The 22,963-nt window shown below is 49.4% G+C and overlaps 2 protein-coding genes across 2 annotated transcripts in view; one reads left to right on the top strand and one right to left on the bottom strand.

Moving 5' to 3' along the window:
- Positions 1-11,732, bottom strand: part of LOC116827668 (multidrug and toxin extrusion protein 2-like) — an 18,017-nt gene extending 6,285 nt beyond the window's left edge. The window contains exons 1-11 of the mRNA XM_032785416.2: positions 11,586-11,732; positions 7,238-7,339; positions 6,710-6,778; positions 5,775-5,923; positions 5,114-5,156; positions 4,100-4,144; positions 3,371-3,468; positions 2,659-2,756; positions 2,099-2,212; positions 1,764-1,831; positions 997-1,105 (exon numbers count right to left, since the gene is read on the bottom strand). Coding sequence (XP_032641307.1) covers positions 997-1,105; positions 1,764-1,831; positions 2,099-2,212; positions 2,659-2,756; positions 3,371-3,468; positions 4,100-4,144; positions 5,114-5,156; positions 5,775-5,923; positions 6,710-6,778; positions 7,238-7,339; positions 11,586-11,732 — 1,042 coding nt within the window. The remainder of the gene's footprint in view (positions 1-996; positions 1,106-1,763; positions 1,832-2,098; positions 2,213-2,658; positions 2,757-3,370; positions 3,469-4,099; positions 4,145-5,113; positions 5,157-5,774; positions 5,924-6,709; positions 6,779-7,237; positions 7,340-11,585) is intronic.
- NXN (nucleoredoxin) overlaps positions 11,129-22,963 on the top strand; it is a 114,190-nt gene continuing 102,355 nt past the window's right edge. The window contains exon 1 of the mRNA XM_032785425.2: positions 11,129-11,258. Within this exon, the coding sequence (XP_032641316.1) occupies positions 11,226-11,258 (33 nt within the window). The 5' untranslated portion in view covers positions 11,129-11,225. The remainder of the gene's footprint in view (positions 11,259-22,963) is intronic.

Raw genomic sequence — 22,963 nt, 5'->3', positions numbered from 1 at the left:
ATATATATGAAAATGTAGAAAAACATCCAAAATATTTAATACATTTCAACTGGTATTCTATTGTTTAACAGTGCAATTAAAACTGCAATTAATCACGATTAATTTTTTGAGTTAAATCGCTTGAGTTAATGAAATTAATTGACAGCCCTAAAATTGAGGTTGGACATTAGGAAAATCTTTCTAACTGTCAGAGAAGTTAAGCACTGGAACAAATTGCCTAGAGAAGTTGTGGAATCTCCATCATTGGAGGTTTTTAAGGCAGGTTAGACAAACACCTGTCAGAGAGTCTAGAGAACTTAGTCCTACCTCTGCATATGGAGTAGACTAGATGACCTATCAGGTCTCTTCCAGCCCTACATGTATCTCCGTCACAGCAACATCCAGTACAGGTATAATATCAAGTTTAAAAGGGAGACTATAGCTTGTAAATTCTCAGGGATGGGGATTTTAAAGTGCTTAGCTCATATTGTTAATAGATTGGAACAAATGGCTGTAATTTAGGCTTTATTAAAAAATCTGTCTGGGGTAGGGTACAAAATCTAGTATCAGCAGAAAGGTTTTAGGGTCAGATTTTCAAAACAGTTGAACAACGGCAAATTCCTCCCCCAACCCCCAAATTAAAAAAATCTTGCTGCAGTTTTGCATCCATCACCCTTTTGAAAATCTGCCCTTTAATTTTTTTTTGAACAGTGAGAGGATTTTCTCCCATCCCCCTTAATTTAAGGAGTTCTCTTCTGTGCTGGAGCACTGCCCCACTGCTCAAGCCCTGTGCTGCTTGGTTAGACCCAGACAGGGGAAGCGGCTGTGAAGAGAGACCAATCTAGTTTAATCAGCTGTAAACTGATATTACACAGAGTTACCAATGGTGACAAAGGCTTAATTTCCTTTTAACAGAGTAGTTAACAGGGAAGGAATTTTTCTCCTCTTGGTGCTGTCCGCTTAAGAGCCACCAGGAAAACCTCACTCCAGCAGGCACTGGAGAGAGAACCTGCCCACCTGTGCACAGCAGAGCTGTTCTACATGATGACTTTGCCTGCTCTGCATTGCCCGCTCCCAAGGCGTTGCCAACTCTGACCGTAGCAGCCACGCTGAAGCCCAGTGGCACCTAAGCATGAAGAAACAGATGAAACCATGTGTTTGTGGTTGGGGTCTGTTTGGCCATGATCATGACAGGATGCCAACGGCTGGCAGAGTCTACAGCAATCTAGCTCCCCTCTTGCAGGAAGGATCAGTACAAACCAGCATAACTTGCACCCTGTCACCTCTTCATATTGTCTATGACCCTCCCAAGCTATCTGTGCCCTGGGGTAAGTACCGCAGCATACTGGAAATGCAGCAAGTTGTCACTGATTTAAAGAATTTTCCTGCTGGGTTTAGCATCCATGATTATTAAAGTAATAGCACAGACATAAGAGAAGTGTGACCGGCAGAGGCTAGCTTCTTCAATGCACCAATCAGAGGCAGCACCCTCTTATTCCAGACCTATAGTGCCTCCCACGTCAGTTCTGCCAATGCACCTCAGTCCTGAGGTGCATTAAAAAGCCCCTGCCATTCCAGACCTTGGAACCACCCACCATAAGCCCCAGGTTCGCCAATACATCTGAGCCTCAACAGGCAGCAGCCGCTGCTATGCCAGTCTTCTGCTCTCTGCCATGGCTCTGCCAACCCTCCTCCATCTTGTAGTGCCACTTGCTATTCCAGTCTTGGGACCGTCGAGTTCTCGATCCAGACACAAAGCGTGTTTCACAAGCTCGAGCTCTTACCATGTATGCTGCAGTGAACAGTTCGTAGATCACTGACTGTGCTCCCAGCTCTACCACGCTGATCACACCTAGGAAAGAGGCACAGCTTTTGTTCTGCAAACAAGAATGGAAAGAGACCCTCACTCCTGGGGGAAGACATTAATGGGCTGTGATCTGACAGCAGCCGTGGAGGATCAGCCTACCAAACCCAGGAGAGGATGACAGGCTGGAGTTACCTCTGGGGGCACCAAGAAGGTTTGCTCAGCCACCTGGGGTAGTCCCCAAAACAGCACGAACAACAGGAGACCCCTGCTAACGTGGAGAAGGGAACAGGCATTCGTAGAGGGCTCTTTCACCTGCAAGAAAGCTCCCGATCTCAAAGGTCCACCATTCAATACACTTCATGAGCATGCTGGGCACGGCCAGCTGAATGAAAGACCCCCACTCCTGGAGACATTCCCTGGTCCAGCCTGCAACAACAAGCAGGGAGGGATAAGGAAGGTGGAGTAACTGCCTCCCTCGGTCCCCGCAGGGCGCTGGAATTGTAATCTCCACACGCGGCAGCTCAGCATGACAGAGGAGAGCAGCCATGAGTCCCACAGTAGAACTCCATGGGCCCTAATCCAGCCATTTCTGCAGTCCCATGCACTGGTGTAATGTGCTTCAAGTGACTGAACTCAGGGCCATGCTTAGGCATGAGCCGGAGGCCACAATCCCCCCCATGCTCCATGCACTGTGCATGAGTCTCAGATGAAGAGGTGGAGGGGAAATCCTCTGGCAGCAGCTAGCACGTTTACACCTTGAATATATAATCTACAGGGCTGTCTTCCGAGGCATCAGAAACCAAGGCCATGCTCCCCTCTGTTCAAACAGCCACGGGATCAGACAAGTAACATAACAAGACTACCAACGCTACCTCCCCAGGTCTTGACATGTATTTTCTTCCACCACACATATAGGAAGAGGAGAATAGCCTGGGTGTATTGGGAAACAGTGTTGGACCAGGCAGAGCCCCTGCAGAGAGAAGTTGAAAGGTTACAAGGGGCATGTCTCTATTAAACTGGGCATCATTCCTCCCCCACCCCCATGTATTTACTCTGCATGGATTCAAAGAACAGGTTAAGCCGGCATTTTATCAGTCTTGAGGCAGGGGAAGCTTTTGCACACCACTCTGGTAATGCACTGAGAGTGATATGCAGAACCCACCTGCAGTTCTAGTCCTGGCTCTCTCAGTTGCAGCTTTCCCAATACATCTGCATGCTGAGTGGTAACCCCTAGTTAAACCATAACTCAGCTCAACAAGACACTCGCGTGTGCAATCCTGTCACATATCTTGGTAAGCATACATGTCACTGCCCTGGACTGAATGGACTCACCCGTGATGAAGTGTAGCACCATGATGGCCTGCCAGAAGCACACGACCCTCAATAATAGTGATGCCAAAGAGGTGTTTCCATTGCCAATCATGGCTGATTCAATTCTCTACAGGCTGGGTGCACCCGAGGACAGAGACCAGCACTACCAAGTCAGGGAACATCCATGAGAGAACAGCAGCCCTGGGCTGGGCAGGTCCCAGGATCTTTGCTAAAACCCAGCGACCAGGAGTCTCTGGCCCCGTTCATACTCACACTACTCCCAGCTTCAGTGCATACAAGAAGAAGGCATTCATGGCCACGTTAAGGAGATTGGCTGCAACACCCGTCACGACCTGAGGCAAGATGATTGCCTGAAAGGGAGAGCGAATGTCTTTGGAAAGAGTTTCCCAAGAGCCACAGCCAGACCCCCAACTCCTGGACCAGTTTAGGAACCCAGAAGCCATTTCTAAGTATAACAGTATCATTTGGGAGGGACTTAAGCCACCTACAGGGCCCTAGGAGGCAGCCAGACTGATATCTCCTGACCAGAGTTTTCAGCCAGGTCCAGCTAAAGGCAAGATAATGCTGAAGGCGAAGAGGATACCTGAAGGCAGCAGAACCTGCCATTTGGGAGGCCAAATCAATGCTTAGTGCACAAAGTTCCTAAGCGGACGGGGATGGGAATGGGCCTGTCATCACCTGCTCTCTCTCTCCACCCCTCGAAGACCCTGTATCAGACAGACTCATCTCTCCAGCCAACGAGGCCTCAACAGCTCCCTCTGGAGCTCACCAAAGCAGCTGACTTTGGAAGAGGGACAGCGAGTGCCAGGAAACATTGCGCTCCCACCACTATAGGGGACAAATCCTCTGCTGTGTTTCCCAGGCTATGCCTCCCGCAGGGAGGGAATAAGCTGTGATCTTCTGCTTTTGCGATGGTCGGAAAGACACGTTTCAATCTGTGTCCCACAGTCCAACTAGTTATACAACTAACAGGAGCCCTACCTGGCTTTGTAAATATCTTGTCTGCAACTGGTACAGAAACGCTGCCTGCAAGACAGAGTTAGGTTCCATTTCATTAGAGTCACCTTGAGGACATACAGGGCTTCCCACAAATTGCTTTTTACCATAACTTAGTGGGGGTCCAGGGATTAGACACCCCACTGTCAGTCCTAGGGCAGGCGTTGGTTACAATTAAGGTCACAGACAACAAGATTCTTCTCTTCTTCAATTACCCCAACTCCCTCTCCAAAGCACTGTGACATGACCAAATACACTGCAGCAGGTCCCTACACCCTGCTTTGTTTTAATCCTTCTAGTTCAGCTGCTGAGCCCTTAATGGTAGCAAAGTTCAGCCATTTGTTTTCCCTTCTCCCCCTCACTGGCTGGGTATCTCGCTCTCCTGCTGTTTGGAGCAGTGCCCTTTCCTCAGTTGAGTACTGAACATCTCTCACACAGGGACAAGGTGATGGTCTCCGAACTGCAGACACACATCCTGGGCCTTGCTATTCAGGATGAAGGAACCCAACAGCCTCAGAGAAAGTAGACAGAGCATGACCTATGAACAGCCTGTGCTCCAAAGCCCCAGAACACATCTAGTAGAACGCGTTACTTAGATGGCCAGGAAGGCACTTTGTCCAACCCAGGCCTGTTCTGACCCCTTGCCATGTGCCTGGCAGCTACTAATGTGTGCGAAATCAAGCAGATTGCAGGTGCCTCTATCGCCCATGGAGACATTAGGTCCCAATGCTCCTGGGAGATAATTTAATATACAGAGATGCTGTCTGCAAAAACTACAGATTCCAGCATGCAATGCTCAGTCTGAGTGACAAGAGGGAAGGTTGCACGGTAGAACCTGCAGTCTTGGGGGGCAGCACCTCTGTATTAAAAGATTAAGATAAAGTGGGGCACATTGTCAAAACTCCATAAGTCACACAGGCCTCTCCTGCTCTGCAGAGCAGGGAGCACATCCCATTACTCAGAGGAGTAAAGTCCACAATAACCTTAGCTACAACTTACAGGAAGGGCTGGGATAAAGATCATCACGTAAATCTGGGTTAACCTGGAAAAACAATAAGATTTCCATCCAGTTAACAGTACAGTAAGAGAAGAACCAAACCAAGCAAGTGTGCGCCCAAAATCCCCCTCCGCTTTGTACTGTATGTCTTTGCCTGGTAATCCACCAGCATTCCGGGGTTCCTTGCACACAGAGACAAGTAGGGGACACACACTATAAGGTAAGTGACTTGGAAAATTGTATGAGTCTAAACAGCTCTCTGTTAATCCGGTGCTGGAGAAGAATGCTGGAGTGAAAGCCCTGGTGACAGCAGTCCTCTCAATGCAGAGAGCAGGTGTAGCAGGGCATCAGCAATGTAGGTGCTCCTATCTCAGCAAGCTGACTCAGTCATGACCTGGAAGGGACAGAGGGGCACAGAGTCTCTGCTGATCTGCTAAGGGAGGCAAGTCTAGTTCTTTGGCTCCCAGACTGACTAAACAGGGCTTGTGGGGCCTGTTGTCACCACACAGGGTCTCCTTGAGTCCTGATGTGGACTCCACAATCACGGAAGGGCCTGCTGACTATGCTGGAGTGGTCGTCGGGACCAACAGGGGAGTCGGAATGGGGGCAGAGCCTGAACTGCTGAGAGGCAGGGACAGGACCGGATTAGATATCATGAAGGACCTGGAGACTTCCGGGTCCTGTCTGAAGAGCAGCAGGATCTGCTCAGTGTTGACGAAGAGAGCCCAGCAGGGGAAGCAGCAAAGCAGCAGGATGAGGGTGCCACGCTGCAGGATGGTCCCCACCCGCTTCATGTTCTTACCGCCATATGTCTGGGGAAGAGAAGTGTTGCCAAGAGGTGAGTTATCCGTGGCAAGAGGTGTATGAGGAAATACGGTTAGATCAGTGGTCCCCAAACTTTTTACCTCATTCTGCCCCCCTTACCCTTGTCTGTGCTCCCCTCCAGCCCCCCCAAGGGCCAGGAGTGGGGCCGTGGCTCCGGGAAGGGGGATGCAGATAGGTAAGGAGGCCAAGGTTTCAGCCACAGCCGGGGCACGGGGCCAGCAGCCAGGCTGGGTGGCTCTCCCTCCCAGCCCCCTCATAGGGGCTGGCCCGGGCCCCAGCTGCCTCCCCCCCCCGAATGTTCCTTTGTGCCCCACAGATTGAGGGCCTCTGGGTTAGATAAATGGAGCGGGGGAAGGGGAGGTCATTTAACTGACCTTGCTGCAGTGCAAGACTTTATAAAAAGGCTCCAGCCTTGTCACCAGGGTCAGAGATGGTACGGTCAGCAGGGACTGTCAACAAATTACATATGGGCCAGACCAAGATTCACCAATGCCAATAGGAGTCTCTTAACCTCAAAGGATTTGGATCAGCCCCATACATTGCTAACGGCCTACATTTGGTGGGGGAAGCCCCCCAGGATCTGCAGCAACAGGGGGGAGGAGATGTGCTCGGAGGAGCAAACGGGCCGTGAAGCAGACGAATGGAAGGGTGAGATGATGATTGTCAGTTCTCAACCCTCCTTGCCCCTGCTTCCCCAGAAGGAAAACCTCTGCAGGCGGAAGACACAACCAAAGGGAAGAAGTAAACGAGCCGGCCATAGGGCAGTTCCCCACCTGGGACATTAGGGTGTCGCATGCCGATGCTAAGCCAGAGCCGACTGAGATGCCGGTAACATTGATAACCTGGAGATGAGAGCACAAAGAGACAAAGCAACCGATCAGGGAAGGAGGAAGCTCAGGCTCCCAGGCAAGCTCAGAAAAAGAACAGCTGTATTTTTTCCCTCAACTGGATGGAGGTGCAGTGGTGGTTTCTGTGCCTATTTTTTTAGGCTTCCAAACTTGTGTATAGATAATATCATATCCTCTTGTTGCCAAGGAGAAGCACCAAATTTAGTGAAAGGGCTGTATTTAGTTCCAAATCAACACATTTAATGGTTACTAACTAATGAGAATAAGCCTTTCTTTCAAAAAATTAACTACAAAAGTACAATGCAAAACAAGATTAAAATAGATTATTTTCACAGAGGTTTCCTGCTTGCAGATTGAAATATGGATCAAAACTAGTGCTTTAAATCACTGATCTGAATCTATCCATCCCACAGCTGAAATGTTTAATTAGAGGGGAAACAGAATAATACGTACGGATACAGCAAGTGTCACAGCATCTAGCTCTGCTTTTCCCAGATGGCCACAGAATATAGAGCTCACCACGCTGATCAGGAAGATCAACAACTGGGCTAGGAACTGGGGTGGAAAGGAAGGAAGCCAGTCAGACATGGGGTTAGGTTGGAACAGTGGGGAGGGTATTTCATAAACCAGTGCATGCAAATGAAATACTTTAGAATTAATCTCAGAATAAAGTCAGTTTGATTTTGTCCGTATGTTAGTGTTACAGTAATACTTAAAACCAGTTTGATGTGTTTGCATGTGTGTTTATATATTACAGTAATACTTAGTATAGTAGGAATAGAGCCTGAGACACGAGCCCTTGTCAGAGGCCTGGTAAGAAGCCTAAGCCCTGAACTAAAGTAGTAAAGCTTTAGGCCTCATACCAGACCCCTGACACACGAGCTTATGCCTCAGGCTCTCTTCCTACTACACAGCTCCACTGCCCTAGGCTCTGCACATACACTGTAAGAGAGAGTTCCTGACCTAAAGAGCTTACAGTCTGGCACGACAAAGCGACAATTGGAAAACCCGTCAGGTGCTGAGAGGTTTTTAAAGCTTGCTGTTGCCTGCCCTTGCCCCAGGGGGCAGTGTGTCTGTTCTAGTCCAGTTGTTCTCAAGCAGGGGTACGTGTACCCCGGGGGGTACGCGGAGGTCTTCCAGGGGGTACATCAACTCATCTAGGTATTTGCCTAGTTTTACAACAGACTACGTAGAAACCACTAGCAAAGTCAGTCCAAACTAAAATTTCATACCGTGACTTCTTTATATTGTTCTATGTACTACACACTGAAATGTAAGTAAAATAATATTTCAATTGATTTATGTTATTATTGTATGATAAAAATGAGAGAGTAAGCAATTTTTCAGCAAGTGTGCTGTGACACTTGTGTATATTTGTCTGATTTTGTAAGCAAGTAGTTTAAGTGAGGTGAAATTTAGGGGTACACAGGACAAATCAGACTCCTGAAAGGGGTAAAGTAGTCTGGAAAGGTTGGGAACCACTGTTCTAGGCTATCGCCTGGCAGATCTCTCTTCTCTGGGATTTAAACTCTATAAGCTTTTGCTCCAGGAGGTAAATGTATCTACAGAGGAGAGGGCAAAAAGATTGCACCAAGTGTTATAACTACTCATGGGACTATTAACTACCACCTAACTACCATATTGTCCACCCCATGGCTGGAGGAGGCAGCAATACCCTAGTTCTTGGCCTGGAGAGCATGTGATAGGGCTGAAAGATGGAGGACTGCCACCACACCATTGGCACCCACTCTCCCCTAGCCCACTGGAAGTCCCTCTGTGGATGCCCAGTGCGGTACAGAATCCAGGCAGAGAGACAGGGCTGAGAGAAAGGGGAAGATTATGACAGGATTGTACTCCTGGGCCTTTGTTCGTAAATCTGCAATTTGGAAGCCACCAATCTCCCTTTACCCCATGGGAAGCCTCTGGCAACACAGTACCTGCAAGAGCCAGACTCCTAAAAGGCCAGAGAGACAGTACCTAGAACAGAAGCACAAGGCCTGTTTCTCTGTGAATCTCCCATAATCCACTTGTTTAGGAGGGGGACTTCTCAGCTAGCTCCCCAAGGATGAAACCCCACTCATGATGGAAGACTTCCAGCAGGACTTATTGAGTTCAAACTAATGAAGAACCCCAGCCATGCAGTGAATAATCTCCCTGGGGATACATCCCTGCCCTCAGCAGCATCCAAGCCACATGTCTGTGCAGGAGCTTGCTTGAAAATGTACATTTGTTCTTTTCGGCTAAATGTGGAGCCTGGTTTTAACATAGCCTCTGAGTTTTGCACTTAATTGTTGCAATGTTTGTGCTAAGAGGGGGCCTAGAATAACTCTGGGAACACAAGTCGGCGAGGCACATGCCACAACAAAAACAAAGGCCAGTGTTCGGAAGTTGTGGAGGCGCAGTGTTGGACTCAACTACTGTTTGACACACACACGCACACCCCCTCCACCACTTGCTCTGAAACGTCTCAGAAGACAGTGAATAAGACAATTGTGCCTCGGTGAAGATTTTCAGTTAATGTCGATTTGCCAGATAAACACAAGAGCCTGCCTCAAGTCACAAGATTCGGGTCTAGGTTTCACACATGCCAAAGTTCAAGGGAGTTTGGATCCACGGGATTGGTTCAGGCCCCATCTCTTTTTGCTTTCGTTACAGCAGGGCCTTGAGTCCTCAGCAGAGGCTGGGAATCCTATTGTGCTACGCATTGTCTAAACAGTGAGAGAGAGTCCTAGCCCCAAAGAGATTCCAATCTAAATAAGACCAGATGGACAAAGGAAGTGTTATCTCTATTTTACAAACAGGAAAGGAGGCACAAGAGAAAGTAAGGGCCAGACTTTCAGAAGAACTCAGCACTCATGGTGCTTGAAAATCTACCTCCGATTGTGGTTGCCAAGCTAAATGACTTGTCTAAAGTCACATAGGAACATTTGCAGCAGAGTCTGAAATTGAATCCATGTTTCTCAAGCTCCAGTCTGGTGCCAGACTGTCACTCCTCTCTTAAAGCAACATTCTCATCTTCCCTCTCATAACACCTCATCTTCCAACAGTGCCGATGTTGGCCCAAGAACAACTTCAGGAGAGGATGGAATCCTAGTCACACATTTCTTCTAGGGCAGAAAGGACAAAGAGTGGTTAGCCTGGGTCAGTACGAAAGGGAGAGAATGACAGAACAGGGCCCCAGTCCCAAAGGCAGCCCTAGGGAGCAGAAGAGACCCGGGAACCTGAAGGCCTATTTGGCATCAGCCAGAATGTACCCTCGTCTATCACTGGTTTTTAAGGAACGGTCAACAAGAGAGGAAATGAGGCAACTGACCCTGGGATCCCCTTGAGACAGGGCAAAGAGCAGAAGCAACCAAGGGCAGCTCCAGGCCCCAGCACACCAAGCGCGTGCTTGGGGTGGCATGCCGCAGGGGGCGCTCTGCCAGTCACCGGGAGGGCGGCAGGCAGGCAGCCAGCCTTCAGCGGCATGTCTGTGGAGGGTCCACTGGTCCCGTGGCTCTGGTGGACCTCCCGCAGGCGTGCCTGCGGAGGGTCCACTGTGGAGCTGCAGGACCAGCGGACTCTCCACAGATATGCCCCCGAAGGCTCCTTGCCTGCCGCCCTCCAGGTGACTGGCAGAGCGCCCCCCACAGCATGCCGCTGTGCTTGGGGCAGCGAAATGTCTAGAGCCACCCCTGGAAGCAACCCAAAGGGTTCTGGGTGATTGATGCCATGAGGAAAGGAGAAACATGTGACTGGCCAAGCTAAAGAAAAGGCTGCAGAAGGGATATTACTAGAGGATTTACATCCTTGCCATTACTGTTGTGATGAGGCAAGATGGATCCAGGTAGGGCAATTTCCTAGGAAGCCAACTGATGCTGCTTAGTCCCTGGGGTTGGTGATGAAAACCACAAGGAACTTCCTTCCCCTCAAGGAGTGTTGCTGACCCAGGACCAGGTCTGTGACTTGTGCATCAGTCTGCAGAAAACCAAGCCCTCAGTTCTTGGCTTGGTCCAAGAAAGTAACTTGAATGTTCTTTGCACCTGGATCCTAAGGCAACTGTACTAGGCACAAGTCTGATCTTTGGACCCAGTAGTAACACAAACATTGATTTTTTTATTTCTTGGTTTGCCAAGGAGCCTTGACCATTGAACTAAATCATGGATCATTTAAGCAGTGATAAGACAGGGCAGTTCTGGCAGACAGCAAGTGATACCAGTGTAACAACAAGAATTTAACCCACAGCCTTTCAAAGGCGAAGATACTTTTATCTTTCAATCCAGTAAAACTGGCCTTTTTAAGGCATGTCAGACTTGCACATTTCTTCACACTCACTGTTTCTTTTAGGGGGAAACTGTAAGCTTCAGGATCATCTTTCAGCAACTGATTCCCTGTGGATGTTGCTTCCCAAGTCGCATTCTCTGCCTCCATCACAGGAGGACACAGCCTGCTTTACCAGGGGATGCCAAGACAGACACGGACAGCCAGCAAAACGGTGAGCTTTCCCTGTCCTGGTTTGGGGGTGACTTTAACCACTGCAGTCCCCCCAACTCCTTGAGAGAGAGAGAACTCAACCAGACCCCAATTTCCCTCAGCTCACCCCACATCAGCTCCACTCTAGCCCCCCCGCTCCTTCCAGGAAATCCCCATCCGGATACCGCCTAACTCCTTCACCTCTTTCCTGCCCCAGCCCCACTACTCTTTAGGGGGACCCCCAACCAGGCACCCCCCCCAACCAGCGCCCCCCTGTGGCTGCTCAGAGCCGCAGATCTCCCGTCCCCAGCCCCTGGGCGAGAGCCCCCGGGGTAGGCCCCCTCCTTACCACCGGCCCCGCGATCTTGGCCAGCTCCTGGGTCTCCTGCCAGGCGCCCACGGGCAGGAGGCTGCGGAGCCTCCGCAGGCAACTTCCCCGCAGCGAGGCGGGCTGGCCTGGGCGCGTCGCGGCGGCGAGGACGGGGGCTCCCTCCATGGCCGGGGAAGGAATGAGAGTCGGGCGGCCGGGTTTATATAACCGCAGCCGGGAGCCTCCGCCGCTTGCCCGCCCCTGACACCGGCACCTCCCTCCCCGGCTCCGTCAGAGCTAGAGGCGGGGAGGGGAGCAGTTGGAGCGGGGGTCCCCGGGCCGCGAACCCCACCAGCCCCGGGAGATCCCCCCAGGAGGGTCCGGCCACGTGGGGGAGGCTCCGCGGCGGGGAGCCGCCGAGCCCGACCTGGCCACGTGGGGGAAGGTCCCGCCCGCCCCGGCCTGCAGGCGCCCATCCTAGTTCCCCGGCTCCGGGCAGGCGCCGTGACCACCAGAGATCTGTCACTGCACCCCAACCCCGCAGAGACCCCCAGCCCCCCGGCTGTCACTGCACCCCAACCGCAGAGACCCCCGCCCCCCGGCTGTCACTGCACCCCAACCCCAGAGAGACCCCCAGCCCCCGGCTGTCACTGCCACCCCAACCCAGAGAGACCCCCAGCCCCCCCGGCGTACTGCCATCCAACCGAGCGAGACCGCAGTTCCCCGGCTGCCTGCACCCAACCCCCCGCAGAGACCCCAGCCCCCCCCCCCACTGCCTGCACCCCAACCCCACAGAGACCCAGCATTCCCCGGCGTCACTGCACCCCAACCAGCGGCCCCCTGGGCTGTCACTGACCCCAATCCTAGACGACTCCCCCATGCCCGAGCTTCACTGACCACCACCGCAGAGTCCCCACCCCCGTGACTGTCACTGCACCCCACCACAGAGACCCCCAGTCCCCGTTGCTGTCCACTCGAACCCCACCCGGGGATTCCTCACCCGGCCCGGCTGTCACTGAACCCCACCCCACGGGACATCCCAGCCCCCAAGCTGTCACTGCAACCCACAACCCAGAGAGACCCATTCCCCTGGCTGTACTCAACCCCAACCCTAGAGAGAATCCACGCCCCGCGTTGCTGTCACTTGCCCACAACCCAGAGAGCCCAGCCCGTGCCCCTCGACCCAGCCCCCGTGGCTGTCACTGCCACCCATAAACCCAGAGAGACCTCCCGGACGTTCACTAGCACCCCACCTCAGAGAGACCCCAGCCCCCTGACTGTTACACCTCCCTCTGAGAGACCGCCCAGTCCCGCCAGACAGCTGTCACGCAGCCCAACCCCAGAGGATCCCCCACCCCGTGCTGTCACTGGCTCCCTGAACCTCAGAGAGACCGCAGCCCCCCGGCTCCCACACATCACCCCAGAGAGACCCCCATCACCCAGCTGTCACTGCACCAACCCTAGAGAAAGACCCCCAAGCCCTCCGGGTTCACTGCCCCCACCCTAGGAGACACCCATCATCCAGCTGTCACTGAACCCCCAAACTAGGGAGACCCCGCCCCCGGCTTCATGACCCACCCTAGGAGTCCTAAGCCCTCCGTTGTCACTGGAACCCCAACCCTAGAGGAACCCCTGTTCCCCCTGCCCCCCCCCCCTTGTCCCCCTGGCTTTCACTGCACCCCAACCCTAGAAGGACCCCATCCCCCCTTGCTGTCACGCACCACACCTTTAGAGAGACCCACCCCCTTTGCTGTACTGCACCCTCCAAGAGAGACCCCCATCCCCTGACTGTCACTGCACCACACCCTGAGAGACCCTCAGCCCCCTGGCTGGTCATTTGCACCCCTAACCCAGAGAGACCCCTGTCCCTGGCTGTCACTGCACCCCAACCTCAGAGAGACCGTTCAGCCCCCTTGGCTGTCACTGCACACCAATCTAGAGAGACCCTCCATTCCCCCAGCTGTCACTGCACCTCAACCCCAGAGAGTTCCCCATCCCCCTGACTGTCACTGCACCCCAACCTCAGAGACCCCCATCCCCCTTTGCTGTCACTGAACCCCAACCCTAGGGAGATCCTCAGCCCCCGGCTGTCACTGAACCCCAACCCTAGGGAGATCCTCAGCCCCCCGGCTGTCACTGAACCCCAACCCTAGAGAGACCCCTGTCCCCCTGGCTGTCACTGCACCCCAACCCTAGAAAGACCTCCATCCCCCTTTGCTGTCACTGCACCACAACCCTAGAGAGACCCTCAGCCCCCTTGGCTGTCACTGCACCCTAACCCCAGAGAGACCCCTGTCCCCTGGACTGTCACTGCACCCCAACCTCAGAGAGACCCTCAGCCCCCTTGACTGTCAATACACCCCAGTCCTAGAGAGACCCCCGAATCCCCCAGCTGTCACTGCACCCCAACCCCAGAGAGATCCCCATCCCCCTGACTGTCACTGCACCCCAACCTCAGAGAGACCCTCTCAGCCTCAGAGAATGCCCTCCATCCCCACTGACTATTGCTGCTGAACCCCAGCTCTAGGGATGCCCCCGACCTCACTGAATCTCACTGCACCCCGCAGCTCCTCATCCTCTAAATTAAAAATTATTTTAATCATTTGTATGAGCCCTGTTCCCTTGTTAAAAACTAACAGAAAATTTGTATAACTAGAGTAATGAGATCAACATTGCAGAGCGATTATACGTGTATACAAATTGTGGGTTGTCTGTATCAAAGTGCATGGAAAGCGACTTTGCCTAGGGATATGATAGACCTCCCACTATTTTCAGACCATTTTAAGCACTTTCAGGGCTTCCAAGGGCTTTGAATCACACCTGCCCAGGCACATTGAGAAAAACCCTCTTCTCAGGGGTATTCAGCCCTGACCACAGCCACATGTTACTCCTGAGGGAATTCTGTGCCAAAAAATAAAAATTTTGGTGCAAAAAAATTAAAAATTCTGCCCTCAATATTTAAAAATTCTGCAAATTTTGTCAATAAATAAATGTGGCTCCAGCATGGCAGTGGGGAGCACAGGCCACTGGCTGCATTGAGGTAGGAGATCACCCTGCAGCTGCCACCTCCCCCGATATGGGGACTTGGCAGTGAGGATGCACCTGACCCTGACACTGTGCAAGGGCTGAGCCTCCCCCAGAAATACCCTGTGGCCCTGCCCCTCTGTGCCAGGCACCCCAAGTGTAGCGGGGCAGGCTCAGCCCAGCAGGATCCAAGTATGAAGGGGCTTACTGGGGGAGAGAGGGGGAATCCAGGTATGAGATGAGCGGTTTCTGTGTGGGGCAATCTGGGTGTGGGCGGCTCAGTGGGAGATCTGGATGCACAAGGGCTCGTTGAGGGGTTCTGGGTGGAGGGGCAATGGGACTCTTCAGGGGATCCAGGTGATGGTGGTTGGGGATCAGCAGGAGGTCGATGTGGGGAGATGGGGCATGGCGGGGGGATCTGAGTGTGGGGGTTCAGTGGAGGGGTCTGGATGCTGGGGGAATGGGGCTTGATGGGGTTGGCGTTCAGTGGGGTGGGGGTCTGGGTGACGGGGCCTTGTCGGAAAGGTTCAGGGGTAGGGGGTAGGGCTTGTCAGGGTGAGGGTTCAATAGGCCTGCTTAACGGGGGAGACCCAGCTTCTGCCGGGCTCCCGCTTCTCCCTGTGATTCCCCAATCCCCTTTTCTTCTCCATCGCCCTCCCCTCACTCAGACCTTCCCCTCCCTCTTCCCTTTTCCACCCCCTTCCTTCCCCACTGCCTCTCCCCCTCAACCCCCTTTCCCTCATTTCCCCCACCCCTCTTACCCAGCCCCACTGGGGGCACTCACTGTTTCACAGAAAATAGGAAGCCTGCTGATTTTCAGGTCTTTTTCTTAAATAGGCTCCTATTACCCCCACTCCTGTCCCGATTTGTCACACTTGCTGTCTGGTCACCCTATGCAGAAATGAGAGGGGCAGGCAGTGGCACGTAACTCTGTGCGCCCCCACATGCCTTGCCTTTGTCTGGAGGGCAACCCGCCAAAAAAGCTGCGCACATGGTGTCCCACACACACACACATGGCTTCTCTTTGCTTCCTTGACACACATGGCTTCCCTTTGCTTCCGTGACGTTTTCTGCAGGGAAACACAGGAATTCTGTGGGGGGTGGCGTTTTCTGTGGGTGCTGGATGGGTCCCCAGCTCTGAAGGCAGTGCCCCACCAGCAGCAGCCCAGAGGTAAGGGTGGCAATGCCATACCATGCCACCCTTATTTCTGTACTGCTGCCTTCAGAGCTGGTTGGCCAGAGTGGCGGCTGCTGACTGAGGGCCCGGCTTGGCAGGCAGCAGCGCAGGGTGGCAGTACCATACCATGCCATCCTTACATCTAATCTATGCTGCTGCTGGCAGCGGCTCTGCCTTCAGAGCTGGGATCCCAGCCAGCAGCCACCGCTCTCCAGCTGCCCTGCTCTGAAGGCAGCGCTGCCAGCAGCTGCGCAGAAGCAAGGGTAGCAGCACCATAACCTCCCCCAATAACCTTGTGACTCCCCACAACTCCTTTTTGGGTCAGGACCCCCTACAATGACAAGAAGTGAAATTTCAGGTTTAAGTAGCTGAAATTATTAAATTTACAATTTTTAAAATCCTATGGCTGTGAAATAGGCCAATATGGAGCGTGAATTGGTAGGGGCCTAGTCATAACCGTGAGATTAGTTTACCTACCATGGTGAAACCTTAGGCACATATGGCATGGGAGGGCCTGATTCTGGGGTGTCCCAAGTCCCCTGACTTCAGTGGTAGTGGAGGGGACTCAGCACCTGCAAATTGATTATTGTTTATTATTTGTATTGCCTAGAAGCCCTAGTCACGGACCAGGACCCCATTGTGCAAGGCTCTGTATAAATGCAGTACAAAAAGATGGTTCTTCGTGGTGTACTCCAAAGAGTTTTCTTTTCTAATCCCCCAAACTCTTTTGTTAGGCTCCGAAAGAGGGGGAAAGAATAATGATCTGTAGTTTAAAAATATAGAGCATAACCCTGTTCCCACTAAATCCATGGGAGCTTGCCCAGTGGCTTAAACGGAAATGAGCTTGGGCCTGTGTTTAGCACTGTTCTTTACATAGTTAGTGAGAGTTTTCCCTTACTTAAGGAAGCTGCAGATGCTTGTCACCTGTCGAGGCTGGCCTCTCATACCTGGGGGAATGTCTTTGACAAGGAGGAAAGTCAGGACAACATTTTCAAATGCCTGGATCTAAGTCAGGTTCCTAAATTAATATTTAGGCAGATGAATAATAGCTGATTCAGCTCCCACTGAAGTCAATTGCAGATACAATTGCTCACCACCTTTGAAAATCAGGCTGAAAAGGAAATTAGGTGTCTAACTGTAGGTACCCAGGTGTGAAAATCTTCACCATAGCCCATTAGGGAAGGCAGTGGACTGAAGAGATGGAAGAGACACATGTCATCCCAGTCCTTTGATAGAAAGGGAAAACCCGGCATATTTTATTGCGGGTCTTCCTAGGATCTCGCCCCTCATCCCCCAAGTTAAGATAGAGTCCAGGGAGTGAGTCTTTGTAAATTTCAATCTGCTCCCTGCTCAGGAAAATGACCAGCAGAGGAGTACAGTTTGATGTGCATGCAGGAATTTTAAGAAACTCAACACTCAGAGACTGTTGGCTGGTGTCAAGGATGTGGAAGTTGCCTATAACCATCTATTAATATTCCATCTGCTAGTTTGATTGTTATGTTGTTGGTTATCTACGTGATAACCAAGAGTTAATTCCAGCAGAAGCTGTCTTGCACGTGCACAGAAAGGGAGACCATAAATTTCAGATAACACCACTGTCAATAGTAATACAGGTGTCACTCCCTTTACCTTCGACCATATTGAGTTCTCCACCCCTGGGTGGGCACTGAGGAGAGGGGAATCCCAGTGGGAAAACTGGAACAAAAAATATTGGGGTGAATAAAAATGGGGTGAAAAAGACTGTCCCCAACCCCAGCAGTGCGTGCGTGGGTTATGGTAAGGCCTACCTAAACTTTAGGTGAGACAGATGTGTAGACTGTTCATTGGGTTGAAAACCCTCTTCTTGTTATGCCTTGTTATACTGTTGAGATTAAACAATGCTTTGATTTTGGAAAGGCTGGTTTATGTCCCTGTATTCACGCACTGGTCACAGCCCTGAAAGGAATTCTTGCAGGGCAGCTGAATTCACTAATCATGGTTGGTAAACAGGGTTCCGATCTGAAGAGTGGAGGAAGAATCCCACCCCAGAGAGGTAAAAGCTTGTGACCTGTCACCTGGAGGGGTTGCACTCTGAGACTGCGAGGGCTGAAAGGTGCTGCTACCCCTGAATTGTGACAGCAGATTGCCAGGTGAGTAGTGATTTTATCGATGTTGCAACACCAGTTAGAAAAAAAAAAGTAGTGGGTCACATTATCCCATAGTGTAACATCATTGTCTTCAGTAGGTTTACACCTCAGACTGCAGTGAATTTGGCCAGCATTTTGTAGCCTGTTGTTTTGACAGATCCATGTTGAAAAGAGGTAATGTGTAACTAACTGTAAGCAAACTGGAGCATGCAGATACTCTGCCCTGTTAGCGCTGATTTTAGCATCTGGTGCCCAGATCTGTTCTCAGTTACCCTGACAAAAATCCAGAATAATGGCGTTGAAATCAACGTGGTTACTCCCATTCTACCATATAAGAGAGCAGAACTTGTCCCTTTGTCTGCAGATTTGGTATATGACTTTTCAAGGCGCAAGCTCATCCATATTCTGGACTGCAGTCAAGATCCAGTTATAAAAATAAAAACCACAAATGTACCATGTCTGGAACCCGTAAGATTAAGAGCTACCAAATGAGAGAAGTGTCAGAATACAATAAGTTTATGTCAAAGGCTTAACTGTTTGAAGAGTGTCCCTTTCTTGGAAGAGGCCCTGTTGTTCTCTGATGTCCAGATGCCATGGAAAATCCACTCCCCTTTATGGTGGGCTTTTGCAGTTCTGAGCTGGGGGTAACACAAAATTAAAAACTAAAGAGTCTTTTGGAATCAAATTCGTTTTTATTTAAGAAACAAAGCGTTGCATGATCAGAGGCATTAGTTGTCAGTGGGTGCAGTGAATCCACAGATGTAGGGCTTGTCTATACAGGGAAATAGTTATTGCAGACTAAGTTGTTCCTCAATAGTGATTCCAGAATAGCTTCCTGTGTGGACATTCTGTTCTGGAATAAAAGTCGCTTTAATTCGGAATGATGAGGGCACATTATTCCAAAACAAAATTATTTTTATTGCAGAATAGCTTATTTCACAACAGCTGTTCCCAGTCAATTTCCCAGTGTATACAAACCCATAGGCTCATCCTGCAGCTTGTGCTGTTCTCAGGACCTAAGCTTTTAACTGCTTCACTGCTCCCTCCTGTTCCCAGGGTCTTGGGCAAAATCACCTCCAGTAATACTACAAGCAAGTTGCCTTTGAAATGCTGGATGCTGGTGCAGCCATCACACAGAAGTTGGAGCAGGGACTAACAGCTGTCCAGCTGCATGAAAAAAATCAAAACCTACTTGCAACCTACCAGCTCATCCACATGGGATGGAGACAATCTCTGATTGTTACCTCCTTATTCTCCAAAAGGTTATTGTCACTTGCAACAGTGCTGTGACCCCCATCACCAGTGAAGATGTACCCTGGAGGTAAAAATAGATGGATAAGGGGAAAAACTTGAATCACAAAATAAGGACATCTGGAAGAAAGGGTTTCAGAGGACCTAGTAATGGAGACACAAAGGATGAAAAATAGTTTGAGGGAAAACAACAAGGAAAACAGGATGCAGCAGGGTATGGGAGGAAAAGTAGGAAATAGGAAGACTAAAGGAAAAGGAGGGAAAAGAACATTGGGCTTGATATTCAAAAGGGTAGAAGCTTAGGGCCAATTTCTCACCTAAGGTGCACCTGCAGTCCCTGTGAACTGCTCATGATACCGAACACCTACTTGCTGTAATATCCATTTGTGCATTTTGTATGAAAATCAGGCTTGTATTTGCATACACATTTTCTCCACATGCCCCTGGACTTCTGTCTTTTCGAAAATCAGGTCCATCAGGGTGTTTTTCTTTTCTTTAAGTTCCATGGTAAATTCTCTTATGCATCTGCTTTTAATCTATGGGATCATGGTGATTTAGCCACTGCTACCTAAAAAAAAAACAAATCCAAAACCAAACAACCTGAACATTTCCCTGGTTTTGGATATCTTCGTTTCATCTCCAGTCTGGCCCCCTTTTGTGGCCATTGATCCCCCTCAATTTCATTTGGATAAAATGACAGGCAGAAATCTTTGTTTTAAGTATCAGAGGGGTAGCTGTGTTAGTCTGGATCTGTAAAAGCATCAAAGAATCCTGTGGCACCTTATAGACTAACAGACGTTTTGGAGCATGAGCTTTCGTGGGTGAATACCCACTTCATCAGATGCAATTGAACTAACCTCATTATCTCTGGCTTGCTTGCATATATATACCTGCCCCTGGAAATTTCCACTACATGCATCTGATTAATTGGGTATTCACTCATGAAAGCTCATGCTCCAAAACGTCTGTTAGTCTATAAGGTGCCACAGGATTCTTTGCATCTTTGTTTTACTTTCTCCAGATCCTAATCTCCCAGTCGGGGTTGCTTGGCTCTGGGATTTTGGTTTGGATCCTTCTGTAATAGTAAAATACTCTTATGGTCATTTACAAATACTGACATATTGATAATGTATGTTTAATTTCTTCATATTACCTTCCTACTGACCTCTCCCCCTACTGAGTCACCAACGGATCCCCTTTGCCCCTCTCTGCTTATTTCTCTGTGGCTACTCCTTCCTGTCCTAGCTCTCCACAACTGCACCTTCCCTTTTCTGGCAGCTTGTGTCTTCACAAATGGTATAGCCAGACCTGTGCAGTCTCTAGGCACAAGTGGGAGAGTTAAGGAGGCACTGTGTTTTGCCAGCTCAACTCAGAAATGTATGGTCATTGGTATTGCATTTCAGGTTGCCTTAATGCTTGGGCTGTAAACGCAAATTAATTGCTGCATGTAGCCACTAGATGTCACTAGAGTATCATTAACGGTCCTGCTAACGTGTTTGTTTGTTTGTTTGACTATATCACTACAACCATAGCACCATCTATTTAACATTCACATTTGTGTCTGAAATTGTTGCACCTTCACTAGTTACAGGCAACACCCCAGGTTACTAGAATTGAAAGAAGTTAGGGATACAAATTATTTCCCTCTCTTTTCCCCGTTTTCCCCTTGTTTGCATTGGACAGCACTTTGTGTACAGTCTGTTTCTGTTGTCTCCCTTGTACACTCAGGTAAATAGTCAATTTCCCGCTGGTTGAAATGACCTATGATGATTAGACCTGTTACAAACGTCAAGCGGAGTGCAGATCCGCTTTTACAAATGTTTAGTAAAGAAACATTCAGGACATACTATTTCAAGTCGGCTGGAATTTTTTAAAAATAATTTGGAAACCTCAGTTGGCCACATCCCTTTAAAGACAGGAAATAAGGGTATTAGAAGCCCTTGGCTGGCTCCCTGTTTCTTCTCTCCCTCTCTGTCATGATAGTTTAGTGACATATATTCCGGTCCTTCTATGAGATCTGTATGGGGACAGGGTCCATTCACGTTGCAGAAAAAGGGCTTTGTGTATTTGCATAATTTTACTCATGTGAGTAGAGTTATGGTTTTGTTTAACTTTTCTCATTCTTACAGCACAGAAAGCAGAAACAGCTGTTCATTCATTCTGTATTTCTTGCCCGGGGAGCATCAAAACTTCACTTGCTGAATAATTTACTGTGACTGAGAGAAAAAATATGATTGTTCTTACAACGCTTATATCGGACTGCAGATTTGTCTGTGAATCAGGACTGTACATTAAAAAACATGTTCCCTGCTTTGAAGAGCCTGACTAGCTACATAAGTCAGGACAAACAAAAACAAGACAAAACACATCTTGCTTTGAACCATCTCTGGGGAGCAGGTCTTGGCAGAGGAAAAGAGAGATTGTAATGCTGTAATAATAGTAATGATAATTAATAATAATGTTATTTATAAAATATCCCCAGAGGTGTTCTGGATACACACAACAATTTAAAATATAATAAAAAGCAGCAACGCTGTAAATCTAGCTGAAAAGCCAAATGAAACATCATTAAATTGAGGGTGTCCTTTACAGCAGCTGGCAGAATTTAAAACTGTTTTCATGTCTTTTTACAAATGGAAGGGGATGTGCTGTATAATATACACTATATCTGAGTCTGTATAGCTACATATATACATATATCTCTTTGTGTGGCCAGAGAAAGATATTTGTACACAGACATTATATATAGAAGCCAACATTTTCTGATTTGGGATTGGGAATTTAAAACTAGGCACCAAAAAACATATTTTGGACCCAATCCTGTAAATACTGACACACTTGTTTAAATGTACTTGTGTGAGTAATCCCATTTAACTCAATGTATCTGTTGTCATGCTTAGAGGTTTTGCTGGTGGGACCAGAGAGCTGGCACCTCGCAGTAGAGAATCCTGGGAGCAGAATAAGATAAATCAGGTTATTTCTTGACCTGTGTTTCTAGTTAGTACTTTGGGGAAGATTTTTCCCTGGTGCAATATGTCATACCCCCATTTCAGTCAATTTTCACCAATCCTGCAATGGTCTCTGTGTATGCCCAGGGATCTGACTACAAGGATCAGACCTTGGATTAATACAAAAGAAGTAATTTTTCAAACCCAGTTTGGATGTCATTGTTTATACTTTGTTTCCATTTTGCATTTCTGCCAGATGGACAATATAATCCAGTTATGTAATGTCACTTTTAGACTCTTAGTACAAGTGTTTGTTTTTGAAACGCTGCAAGAGAGAAATATTTGTTTAAAAATCAAATGGTTTCATTGGAATGTATAAAGAAATGATGGTAACATTTCCTGTTTCTGTTAGGCCTTCTGAAAGCTGTGTAACCCACAACTGAAGTTTGGGGCCAAACTGAAGCTGCCTGTCCCTAGCATAACAATACAGGATGGGTAACCCGGCTGAGTTAACTTTCAGGTAATTTACATATGCATTAATGAGGGTTTGCTGAGTTGTTTGGCTCTTTCCTGACTACAGTTTATATACATAAAAATCTAAATTACTTGTGTGGGGCCCTGATCCTGCAAACACCTATTTACCTGCTTAATTCTACTAGTGTGAGTAGTTTCAGTGGGATTGCTAATGTAGTGAAGTTAAGCACATGCCCAAGTGTCTTTAGGATCAGGGCCCTAAACATAACCATCTTCCAACAGGGCTGGCAGGATCCCCCGGGGTGGGTGCATTTGCTCTCCAGCTGCAGGATCAGGGGGTGGGTTTAGGGGTGCTGTGGCTGGTGAGATCTCAGGGAGTGGGTGGGTTTGCTCTCCAGCTGCAGGATCGGGGGTCGG

Source organism: Chelonoidis abingdonii, chromosome 20, assembly GCF_003597395.2.
Source record: "Chelonoidis abingdonii isolate Lonesome George chromosome 20, CheloAbing_2.0, whole genome shotgun sequence".
NCBI classification, from domain to species: domain Eukaryota; kingdom Metazoa; phylum Chordata; order Testudines; family Testudinidae; genus Chelonoidis; species Chelonoidis abingdonii.
The sequence above is the reverse complement of the archived record's forward strand: the minus strand, read 5'-3'. Positions and strand labels throughout refer to the sequence as shown.